Genomic DNA, 13,001 nt, shown 5'->3' with positions numbered 1-13,001 from the left:
GAGCCTTCACGGGCCCGGTACGTTGTAAGATAGACTTTATAGTTCATATTTTTATGAAGTCACTGTTTTCTGATTACTAATTCAAAGACTTACTAATAAAGTCCTAACAACAAGCATTACACGTAGCGCCAAGTTAACTAATCAAATGATTAGCTCCTTCTCCACTTAACTTTTGATGCTTCATCAACTCTGTGGTGACTGTACTCGGATTGTGATGGCATTATATGGGCATTTGAGGCCGCACCTGGTGTTCGATGGCAGTATTTTGAAGGCAGTACTTTACACACTGACTTACTAGGCATATAAAGGCATTATTGTGGTGACTATATCAGGCACATGATGGCATTATTGACAGTGCTGAATGTGTGGCTCCTAATAATACATGGTGGCTTTGCCAATGTTGCACTATGTATGCTTCTTTGATGCTGTAACATGAGATAATGTAGGAAGAACATTATTTGGCTTGTATATGTCCCCAGAACAGAGCTGACTTTATATAAGATACTAATACAGCATTAGTCACTTTTATGCTACTTGATGCTACTTGTGGCCATCATTTCAAATTTCAAGATTTCTTCACAATCTCTAAATGGCAGGTACGATGGAATGCTCTCAAACTACATTCTTCCAGACCATTTTGAAATGTCAAATACAAACAATGCGAAGAAATAATGAAAGACATATATTTACTTACAGGGTGTGTGTGTGTGTATGTATTATGTGTATCTATGCATACACAGTCATACATGATACATATGCATGTGCGTATGTTTCTAGATAAAAGTATTGCATTAATCTAAATATACTTATTGATTTATTATAGATTATCTCTCTTTCTGTTATGCACCGATATTTCTAGTACTTCTCTGCTGTATGATCAGCATCCCTCAAAGTGTCATTGGCAGGGAAGGGGAGGTCCCAAAAATGCATGCATCTGCACAACAGCAAAGCTATCTTGCATGTTGCCTCTTGTCCATCTAACTTAACCCTTTACTCCTCTGTTTTAAATCCCCAAGAGCTCGCAAGACATTGCAAATGGCAGCAGCACAGGATATAAATAACAAGGCATAACATAAGGGCTGGTGGGGGTTTGAATGTGACTGCTGCCCAACCCCAAGAATTCCAAACATTTCCTAAAATAAATTGCAAACGCTTTGCATGGGTCCAAATCAGAAGAATGACACTCACTTCCATAAGGGGAACCTGTGGGCGAGCCGTTGATGAATCCCGGGGACCCGGGGACCCCCAAATTAGACATGGGGACATTGCTATAGCCGTTCATGCTGTTGCTGGGCGTGCTGTAGTTGGATTGTTGAGGCGTTGAGCTTGTTGAGTAGCCACGCGGCGAGATGCTGCTTGTGTTCCGTATGTACCCTGGGAAAACATGGGTGGAAAACTGTTCCGTGATCCAGAAATGCAAAATGTACACATAAAACACTCATTTCTTGGGTCTTGGTGGTGTCAATATTAGCAGTTATTATCAAAAGTTGCACTTTCAATTTTCAGGTGTCTAACTGCATTCCCCCAAGGTTTTCGTAACACCATCAAGTGTTTGGGGGAAATAGCCATGGCGGAAATTCTCTCTTTGGTACTATCTCGTGAATTTGATAGTGACATTCGGAAATAGATCTGTGAGGGGCGAGGGACCAACAAAGCAGTTCAGTCCAAGATACACAATTCCCAAGCCCTGTTTTCCATCAGGACACAGCCCACTCAAGTTCTCTGGTGCACCCATGACATCCTTCCTCCCCAGCAGAAGCGAGACCATCCTCATTCGAGCCTTCGGGAAGCAATCCTTCTGTCAGGAAAGATTCCCTCAAAGTTCCTCAAAGCTCTGGGAGAATATGGAGGCCATTTTAGCTTTCTCACAGACCACTTCATTTCTTGAGTTAAGACAGACAAACGTCAGAAAGGAGCTCTGATGCCTTCAGGAGAGGAAACCAGAAGAGACCACCCTGACTTGCCCGCATTCTGGGTTGTGTGAAATACCCAAGGATTTGGCTGGTCACTTACCCTGGTTGTTTCCCTGTGCCGACTCTGAGATGCTGACCCCTAACTGGCTGCTGTATGAGTTTATTCCCATCATGCCATGGGCGGGAGAGCTCGACAGTGGGATCTGGCCAGGGTTCCGTGGGACACTATAGAGGGCTTCTGCGATGTCCGCTGCTCGCTTCAAAATGATGTCCTGCAATAACATGATAGTCACTCACAGTCACGGTGCAGTTCGGGTTATTGGGGTTTTGCAGATTTCAGATGCATCTTGATAAAGGATGTAAACAAACTGCATGCACTATTTCCATTAAAAACTATTGCATTCCTAAATTCATCAAATCTGAAAAAGGTGGGTGGAAGAAGGGGCCCCTAGTAAGTAAGCGTAAATAAGGCCATGTCATAGAACAATTGGCTGCCAGAGTCCACTGTGCCCTCACCAGGGACAGTGAAAAAGAACAGTGCCGTGGCCCCCCAGCTCTAGGTAGTGGGCGACTAAAAGCCTATCACAGCATGTCAGCTCACTACACTTGCCCTCCACCCCTAGGGCCTATCTTCCTCCCACCACACCATGTGTACATGATCTTAGTTCAAAAGAAGAGGCGTAGAAGACCCCCTCACCTGGTTGTTGTGCGGTGTGCCGTAAAGCGCCTCCACAAGATCTGCAGCTCTCTTCAGAAGCATTTCCTGATTAAAAAAACACAAAAGGCAGAAATTGAAGCCGAGTTTACTGTGTACCTTGGAAATCGAGAAGGCCGGGAGCCTTTGGACACGATGAATGGCTTGTAGGGAAAATAAAGATGGCTGAAAGTCGGATAGGGTCAGGGAAGAGTCTGTCAGTCTGTATTAGTCCTATGAGCCTGGTGTCTAATTGAGTCTGCCCTTTCAAAGGCCTGACATATGACTGACTGTATCTCACTGCTACAGGCCTTTCAGAGGCAATAGCATGAAAGGAGGTTTCTCAATGTCCTACAAAACAGCCTTCCTCTGGGCTCTGTGTGGTCTCTGTCCCAGTCTCATCAGCAGGTCTCGACTCTTTAATCAGGAAGGCATGGAGCTGTCCTTTGTGCTGAAAGGAACCTGCCCTGTCTTTTCAGGAATGATGGATCTGGTCAACTAATTCCGATAAAGATACACAGTGGGCCTCATTACGAGGTAGGAGGTAGCCATGGTGCTATTAGCACGATGGCAACCCCCTTACCGCATACCGGGTCCGGGTTCTCGGAATGGGTAGTTACCGGGTCATTCCAACCTTGGAGGACCCAGTAAGTCCCCATTGTGAGAACCATTCCCCATTCCCATTCGAGCCCCCATAGGGCTCAATGGGAATGGGGAAGGAGCTAATAATGGGCCCGATATTTGCTCCCTGGTCCCTTAGATGTTATGGAACCTCGTAATTCGGCGGTAAGGGGTTAATGGCAACGGCGCCCTTACCGTTGCCGTTAACCCCTTACCGCCGACCTTGTAATGAGGACCAGTAAGAGTTTGAACTATCTCACTCCCACCCCTTAGCTAATTCTGCGCAACCTCCCACTCTTTTACTGTTCCACAGCACACGCAAGCTCACACATGAGACTCTTGGGCCCACTCTCCAGACCATACTCACTCCCTTTCTTATCCGTTAGCAAGGACCCCTAAGTCCTAGCTAACCTTGACCATTAGAGCCTCCACCACACCATGGGCCTGCACGCCTCACTTAAAATGCAAATATTCAAACCACAAAAGCCAGCCAACATCTGGTTCACGGAAGAACTTGTCACACTCTGTTGATGTAAAAGAGCCCTAGAACACGTACCCCCACCCCATCAATTGCAAAAGCCTCTCCATTGCCACCAAACTTTACAAAAAGGCCTTAATTACATCTAAAGCCAATTCCTAGAACTCCAGAATCTCCAATGCGAGCTCTAATGCAAAATAACTCTTTTGCATACTTAAAGAATTTGAAAAGCCAGTCCCCACCAGCACCCAGACACTGTCTGATAAAGCCTGGTGCTCCACCATACAAACCACCCGCGCCAACAAAATGGATACACTGCAGGGAAAAAAGAATCACAGCGAAGAAAGCACAACTCGCTTCCAAACTCCCATTCTCAGATGCTCTGGTGCTTTTAATCGCACGCAAACCCCACTTGACCCCATCCTTCAGCTTCCCCCAAGTAACTCAAGTAAGCGTGCTGCAACCTATCCAATCACTCAAACCTTCTAATTGCAAGGGTAATACCTGCCCTGCTCACATAGTCAAGTGTTGTGCTACTACTGTGATTCCCATAGTTACTGAATTCATCAACGCCTCTTTCCTGACAAACACGGTCCCTACTAGCCTCAAAGACCCCTGGGTTGCCCCTCCCCATAAGAAACCATAGCTCGATTAGACCCTCCCTGCTAAGTACCACCCCATCACCACTGTCCCGTTCCTGCCCAAAATCCTGGACCGTATGGCTTACTCCCGAATCCAAATGTTCTTAGAACACCACCACCTTCTAGGGACTAGACAATCAGGCTTCCTCCCCAAACACAGTACACAAACAGCACTGCTTGACCTCATAATCCAATTAGATAACATCCGTGATTCACGTAACATGGCCATTCTCCTCCTCCTCGACCTCTCCGCAGCATTCGACCTAGTGGTCCATGACATGCTCTCTCCTCCTTTCCCATTGATGGTACCGTCATACCTGTCCTGAAACACGTCAAAACCTTGGGTATCTACCTGGATGCTGAAGTTTCCATGACCAAACACATCAATGCCTTGTCCTCATCCACGGCCTACACATTTAAGCTCATCTCTTTGAGTGGACAATTCCTTTCTCCGATGTTCGCAAGAGCCATCACCATTAGTAAACTGAACTACTGCAGTGTACTTCTCATGGGTACCTCTACAACAAACATCGGCAAACTCCAACTTATTCAAAATAAAGCCCTTGTCGAGCTCTGGGCTTACGTCGCTCTGACCACATCTCAGCAATCATGCGAGAAGTCCACTGGCTGCCCATCAAAGCCTGCATCGAATTGAAAACCCTGAACATTCCACACCATTGCATCTACAAAGAGACCCCTACCTACATCAACAACAGCATCGCCCAGAAACACTTTGTGAGCCCTCTACGTTCGTCCACCAGCCTCTCCTTGCTTAACCCTCAAGTCAAAAGCAAAATAGCAGGAGGCATGAGCTTCTGTATAACAACAGCACCAGCTCTCTGGAACTCCCTACAACCTAACATCAGAAACAAGCGCTCCCACCCAACCTTTAGAAAACTTGTGAAAACTTGGCAGCTCAACAAATATGATTAAAGTCTCCTTTCTGTGTCTGTTGCCTTATGCCTTCGAACAAATGCAGTTATACCTCCGGGTCTGGGCGTTACATAAATGTAATAAATAAATAAAAGGCGCATTGCGGAATGGAGGCAACCAGGCCCAAGAAGTCTGCTCACTGCACCAGTTCTGCTGCATAATGTGACACCGGAAGACACCAAGGGCCTCATTACGACCCAGGCGGTAAGTTACCGCCTGGGCCGTCACTTTACCACCATGGCGTAAACTATGTTTACGCCATGGTGGTTGGCGGACTTACCGCCCCATTCCGACCTTGGCGGGGCGGTAAGTCCCCAATCCCCATTTACCCTTCCCCATTCCCATTTTTGCCCCATAGGGCATAATGGGAGTGGGGAAGGCGTTAATTACGCCACCGTAAATTACGGTGGCGTAATTAACTCCATGGTCCCTTAGCGCCATGGATTTTAACACCCGCTAAAAGCGGGTGTTAAAAGCTCCATGGCGCTAAGGGACCTCGTAATTGGCGGTAAGGGGTCGGCGCAGCTAACGCTGGCGTAAACCCCTTACATCCAGGGTCGTAATGAGGCCCCAAGACTCTTATTTACAAAGCGTTTGTCAATAGGTTTTGCCCATTTAAAACGTGTTTGTAAATGAGTCCCTACGTGATCCTCAGCTTTACCCTGGCTTCCACACCCCAAGTCTTAAATCCTAGGTGCTTTCTCTCCTAATGCCGCCCTGAGCAATTAGAGACGGGGCCATTGGAAGATGGGACTTCTATTTATTTTCTCTACAGAGTTCAGTCCTGGGCTCTAGTAACCCCTCCTCTTCCTGTCACATTCCCCGTGCGGTTTCCTTCCTTCCAGCCCGAAAGGTGGACTTTCATTTAAGGTCGTCCGTCCAGGGACTCTATGTACAACGGTAGTCAGTCAAAAGGCCGAAAAAAAAATATCAAATGACAAAAATATCGAGAAAAAAAAATCGCATTTTTTATTTATTTATTTATATGTATTTTTGGGGTCAGGTAAGTAAAAAAAAGGGGTAAAATAAAAAAAAATAAAAAAGGGGGGTTGGGGGAAACCCCCATTTCGAACAAAAAAACGTATTGAAAAAAAATTCGATTTTTTTTTTTCGAGATTTTTTGGTTCAAACTTTTTTTTCGATATTTTTTTTGTCGTTCTTTTCACTATAAACCATGTACAACAATAGGCATCTTGAAATGTTGATTTGCTGCTCACCAGTTTGAACACTGGCATTTTGACACTATAATGTACATTCTCAGGTCTTCATTTAGCGTGTGACTAGGTGTTTGCCAGTTTCTAAGCACTCTGAATTTAGAGAGATGTGGAAAAAGAGGTACAGGACAGATAAGTGATGTTTCCATCATCACACATTTTGGTGAACTACGACATTGGGCCTCATTACGACCCTGGCGCTAATGGGTTAACGGTGCCGTAAAATGCTGCGGCGCCGTTAACCCATTAGCGCCTTACTACGAGGTCCCTTTGCGGGACCCGACCTGAACAGCTGGTCTAGACCAGCAGTTAAAGTAGGGACCCGCAAAGGGACCTTGGTGCTAAGTACGGTACCGCAATTTGCGGTACCGTACTTAGCGCCTTCCCCAGTCCCATTGAGCCCTATGGGGCAAAAATGGGAATGGGGAAGGGCCAATGTTCCATGGGGAATTATCGCCCCGCCAACCTTGGAATGGGGTGGTAATTCCCCATTGAACATTGGCTGACTCGTTATGATGCCGGTACCAACCATGGTGCTAATAGCATCATGGTTTAGCGCCAGTATCGTAATTAGGGCCATTAACCTCAACTCCTTAAAATGTCTATTAAAACCTCTACCAAGCTTGCCAAAGGCTAAGGGGACAATTCCAAGGTGAGAGTATCATCCTGCTCCCACTTCCTGCATCATAGGTCCACCCATGTACACACCAAAATATTCTGAATGTGTGTCTGGCAGGTGCCTGGTGCCCCCCGACCGGCTAGTCATTCTCAGTTCCCGGACCCTAGGGAATGTGCTTTAATCCTCAATAGGTGGAGCTATGTCCAATGGCATCACTTGCTAGCAGCTCAGTCCCTTCTTTCAAAAATCCTCAGAATGCTCTAAAACGGGCAAGCGCTGTGTTCACCATGTTCAAGGCGAGACTCTGGTGTGAGTGACATCTGGTGCTCACCTTGGCTAACCTCTCTGGGTCTCCTGGATGCCGGGGTATGACCTTCTGCAGCCGCTGGAAACCGTAGTCAATGGTGGGTTCATTCAGGGCTGAAAGACAAGAAGATCCTGTGATGAAGAGAAAGGTGGAGGCCCACCACATCGTATGTAGTTATCGGCTTCTATTTAACGATATGTATCAGGCGGGGCGAGGCTGTCACCACACACAAGAAAGATGGAACAGAATGCATAACTATCAGCTAACAGCAAACAGCTAGCATCTGGATGCAAGGAACAGGCTGCTATGTGTTGATGTACGAGGAGTCATTGGGCTTCATTACGAGTAGGGCGGTAAGGGATACCGGGCACCGTTAAGGAGACCGGTGCCGGTAATCCCTTACCGCCCTACTACGAGTTCCCTTAGCGGGTCCCTCCTACAACGCCTGGTTTTACCAGGCGTTATGGACGGGACCCGCTAAGGGACTTCAGAGCTAATAACGGTACCGCAAATTGCGGTACCGTTATTAGCTCCAACCCCATTCCCATTGAGCCCTATTGGGCTCAATGGGAATGGGGAATGGTTCTCGGAATGGGGACTTACCGGGTCCTCCAAGGTTGGAATGACCCGATAAGTCCCTGTTTCGCCAACCCGGACCTGGAATGCGGTAAGGGGGTAGCCATGGTGCTAATAGCACCATGGCTAGCCTCTACCTCGTAATGAGGCCCATTGGGTGGTAAGACCAGATGCCTGACATCTTGATGGAAAGATGCAGCATTAACCCCTTAAGTGACAAGGACGAGGTATCTCGTCCTTGGGAATACCTCCCTGTTGCCAAGGACAAGATACCGCGTCCTTGGCACTTAAGGGGTTAATGAAAGAGAAAACGTTAGAAGGCACTGTATGGCGATATACCAAAATCACCAAAAAAGGCCTTGGCACTGGGGGGGGGGGAACCATGGCAGTTAGTCTGGCAGTGCAGAACATACCATCCAGTAATGCTCCCCCTGCTACAGCTGACAGTTTAACTTTGAACTTCAACAAGAGCAGGGGGCGGTGACCAGACATTATAGTTCATGAGAGTCAGCATTATCACCACATTTCAGAAGCAGGAGGCTTCAGTCTGCCCTGCCACCCAGCCAAACAAAATCTGCCCCATATGAAAATGGCTGCTTCTTGGGAGAATGTGCAATTTATGGTACGACGTCCTTTCATCGCCTGCGTTTCCATCCCCTGGCATTTTAACGCGCATGTTACAACGAATATGCTCATCAAATCTTTTAGGGGGGGGTGGGCAGATAAGGGTTTGGACGGGTAGGCAATAGCCAAAAAACAATAGGCATTTTCGTTGGAATGTACACGTTAAAATGAGAGGGGATAAAATGACATGGAACCCAAGTTACACCCACTTTTGGACATCACCATAACAAGCAATGACGGTTTATATTTATTTTCCAAGGCAGACAAAATATGAAGCAAAATCGTGCTCCCTTTGCTGCTTCTTTCTTAGCCAATAAAACCATACAATGTTAATTTGCTCCAGTTTTGCCAAACGACAGAGAGAATGCTGCACTGGCACAACAGCTCAACACCCCACACTGGGCCCCTCTGCAAGCCGATGCTTTTGCATAAATTGGATTAGCAGACACATATAAAAGGCTGCCACGCCGTGCTTCTGCGCCACTCCTCCCACCATAACTGTATTCCTGGAACCCACCAACGCGGGCAGGTCGCCGGCGCCCACCTACCTGTGTAGATAAACCGCCCCGGGGCACCTTTGCAGAACTGCTTCGATTTGTAGGAGAGCGTGACTTCCACCACGCCTGGAATGTGTCGGGGTGGGGTCTGGACCCGGATCGCGTGAGGCGTTATCAGCTGGGAAGCACAGGAGAGGAAAACAAGTTGATTGTCTTTCTTTTTGTATAGTTCTCTATTACACACATTCTAACCGCACTGGTCTCAGTTCCAACGCAACAATCGTTTATAAGCATCAGTGGAGCAACTTAGCTGAAAATGTTGGGGGGGACATGACATCTGAAGAAAAGGTGCCCCATCAAATGAATGGGGACTAAAATGGTGTACCATGAAAGTTGGGGGGGGGACAAAAACCCCTGTGCCCCCCTAAAATTACGCCCATGATAAGCATGCTGGGACAATGAAAAGCAGCGATACACACGTGTCTTACATTACATGTACACATGTGCATTCTCTGCAAGTCCGACTGCCTTGAGAGTACACCCACACGAAGTCTTACATTACATGTACACATGTGCATTCTCTGCAAGTCCGACTGCCTTGAGAGTACACCCACACGAAGTCTTACATTACATGTACACATGTGCATTCTCTGCAAGTCCGACTGCCTTGAGAATACACCCACACGAAGTCTTACATTACATGTACACATGTGCATTCTCTGCAAGTCCGACTGCCTTGAGAATACACCCACACGAAGTCTTACATTACATGTACACACGTGCATTCTCTGCAAGTCCGACTGCCAGGAGAATACACCCACACGAAGTCTTACAGTACATGTACACATGTGCATTCTCTGCAAGTCCGACTGCCAGGAGAATACACCCACACGAAGTCTTACATTACATGTACACATGTGCATTCTCTGCAAGTCCGACTGCCAGGAGAATACACCCACACGAAGTCTTACAGTACATGTACACATGTGCATTCTCTGCAAGTCCGACTGCCAGGAGAATACACCCACACGAAGTCTTACAGTACATGTACACATGTGCATTCTCTGCAAGTCCAACTGCCAGGAGAATACACCCACACAAAGTCTTACATTACATGTACACATGTGCATTCTCTGCAAGTCCAACTGCCTTTAGAATACACCCACACGAAGTCTTACATTACATGTACACATGTGCATTCTCTGCAAGTCCGACTGCCTTGAGAATACACCCACACGAAGTCTTACAGTACATGTACACACGTGCATTCTCTGCAAGTCCGACTGCCGTCATACATTACATGTACACATGTGCATTCTCTGCAAGTCGGACTGCCAGGAGAATACACCCACACGAAGTCTTACAGTACATGTACACACGTGTATTCTCTGCAAGTCCGACTGCCGTCATACATTACATGTACACATGTGCATTCTCTGCAAGTCGGACTGCCTTGAGAATACACCCACACGAAGTCTTACATTACATGTACACACGTGCATTCTCTGCAAGTCCGACTGCCTTGAGAATACACCCACACGAAGTCTTACATTACATGTACACATGTGCTAATTGGCCATCCAGGGTTATGGCGGCTCAGGGTAAAAGACCTTACCCGGCCTGCTATAGGTATGAGGTCATTTAAATATCTCCTATCTTTAAAATACCACCACATTACGAGTTCCATTCGGCTGCAATGTTTATCAGGTAGAATTAGAAGAAAATATTGCATGGGGGAAATATGGGTTATTTAACACGTGCAGTACTTTTCTATTTAACGCAGTAGTAAATATCCAATCTGATCACAACTCATAATCACGTGGTATTTTAAAAATGGGAGGTATTTCAAATTCCACGTTTTACAGTTACCACCAAACTCAGAATCAGTCCCTTGGGTTAGTTAATCTGGCGATCCTTTGACAGGCCGCTAACTCTAAATGGCTAGTTGAGTTGGAGCAGAACCGTTGGATTTGAGGCGTTTGCCTGACATTCGACTGACTACGCCCCCGCCCAATCAGCCTTTCCCATGCACCAGGCTTTCAGCATGTTCCCTGATCTCCCGATTGGCCTGGTCCATCTTTGCCATGGTTGTTCCAGACTCCTTTGAGATTGGGAGAGTTCTGTCCCCTTCTCTCTTGAGATGTATTTTTAGATCATTAATTGGTAGCTTTGTGCATAACAGAGATGGGTTGGAGTTGTTTTCCCCTCTAGGGACAGTTGGCGAGGAGTTGGGCGATATGGGCTCAACTCCCATGGCACTTCACAATCAAGCAACAACAGAGAAATGAACCTTCGCATTCACTGGAAACAGCGCCTACAGTTCACGCCCACAGAGCCACCTTAATAAGGTATTTCTCAACTAAGGGCGCGGAGCCAACTCAGCAGACCATTAGTTAACTTAGCAATTTCAATGCAACGTTAGCCCACTTCTCAATTGGTCATTAGTGAGACCACCTGTCTGCAAGGAGTATTATCCAATGGAGCCATCTCAATGATAAGCTTCTGAAATGAGCTGCCTTCATGGGGCCATTAACCAACTGAGCTATGTTATAGTGCAAGTGTTCACTAGCACTGGACCCTGGAGACTTTAGCCAAATAAACGACCTAAACAGGATTATAGTAGTGGGCAACGTTGCTATATCAGTAGAGAATTAGTTAAGAGAGCTATCTCAGTGGGGCATTGGTCCAGTGACATGTTACAACGAGACATTAACCAACTGAGCCATTTAAATGGGGCATCAGGGAACTAAGCTGTCATAATGATCCATTAGCGAAACTGACTATGTCAACGGGTATTGGTCAACAGAGCTATTCCAGTCAGGTCTATGCAAAGTATACAATAGCAATAGGCAAGGCTCGGGAGGATAGCTCAGGGGCAACGTGCTCGCCTTGGAAGCAAGACTACACGGAGCACCACAGGTTCGATCCCCGGGTCCGTGCTTAGAAACCTCTGGGTATTAAGCGTGGTATAAATAACCTATCATATCATATCATTTGTCAACTAAACTATCTGCATATGGAATTTGAAAAGTGAGCCTTCTCAATGAGAAAATAGCAAACTGAACTATGGTAAAGGGACATGAGGCAACTCGTTTCGTTAATAAGGAGATGAATTAATAAATGAGCGTAATCTCAGTTGCTCACTATTCAGATGAGGTCTCTCAGTGCTGCACGAGGCAGCTGAGATTTCTATTTTCCCAAAAGCCAGACAATAATGGCCCTCATTACAACCTTGGTGGAGGACCATGGTGCTATTAGCACCATGGTCCATGCCGCTAAGGTTACGATTCCGCCATGGTGGATGGCGGACTTACCGCCCCATTCCAAGGTGAGTGGGGCGGTAATTCCCCATTCACCATTTGCCCTTCCCCATTCCCATTTTTGCCCCCATAGGGCATAATGGGAATGGGGAAGGCGCTAATTACGGCACCGTAAATTACGGTGCCGTAATTAGCTCCAAAGTCCCTTTGCGGGTTGGATTTTTAAACACCAACCGCAAAGGGACACTTGTAATCAGGCGTTAAGGGTTACCGGCGCCGACGGCGCCGTTAAACCCTTAACGCCTGAAATGGCTCGCCCACAAGCAGCAAGTGCCTAGAAATGTACTAGAAATCTATTCGAATGCATTTTCATGTTCACTTAATACTTATAATACATGGGCTAGCTAAAAGGTACACTAGTCATGTGAGTACCCACAACAGATCCTTAGATAAGTTATCTAAGTTGGGTATCGGCTAAAATGCTACTGCTCAACAATGAATGAGTAAAAGGGGTTTCTCAACAACGCACATGCCCACTAGACTATGCGAAGAGTGCATTGACCAAAGGGACTACCTCATGTTCGCAACACATGACACCAGGGTTCACAGTATACATCCCAATAA

General features: G+C 46.6%; 1 protein-coding gene across 4 annotated transcripts in view; it reads right to left on the bottom strand.

Annotated features, from left to right (window-relative positions):
- Positions 1-13,001, bottom strand: part of EBF2 (EBF transcription factor 2) — a 250,907-nt gene that overhangs the window by 13,974 nt on the left and 223,932 nt on the right. For all 4 annotated transcript variants that reach the window (XM_069617589.1, XM_069617591.1, XM_069617588.1 and 1 more), the window contains exons 10-14: positions 9,169-9,295; positions 7,445-7,533; positions 2,611-2,676; positions 2,014-2,185; positions 1,189-1,374 (exon numbers count right to left, since the gene is read on the bottom strand). In XM_069617589.1, coding sequence (XP_069473690.1) covers positions 1,189-1,374; positions 2,014-2,185; positions 2,611-2,676; positions 7,445-7,533; positions 9,169-9,295 — 640 coding nt within the window. The remainder of the gene's footprint in view (positions 1-1,188; positions 1,375-2,013; positions 2,186-2,610; positions 2,677-7,444; positions 7,534-9,168; positions 9,296-13,001) is intronic.

Source organism: Ambystoma mexicanum, chromosome 10 (assembly GCF_040938575.1).
Source record: "Ambystoma mexicanum isolate Mex_15411 chromosome 10, UKY_AmexF1_1, whole genome shotgun sequence".
In the NCBI taxonomy this organism is placed as follows: domain Eukaryota; kingdom Metazoa; phylum Chordata; class Amphibia; order Caudata; family Ambystomatidae; genus Ambystoma; species Ambystoma mexicanum.
Note: the sequence above shows the minus strand (reverse complement) of the source record. Positions and strands in the feature narration are given on the sequence as shown.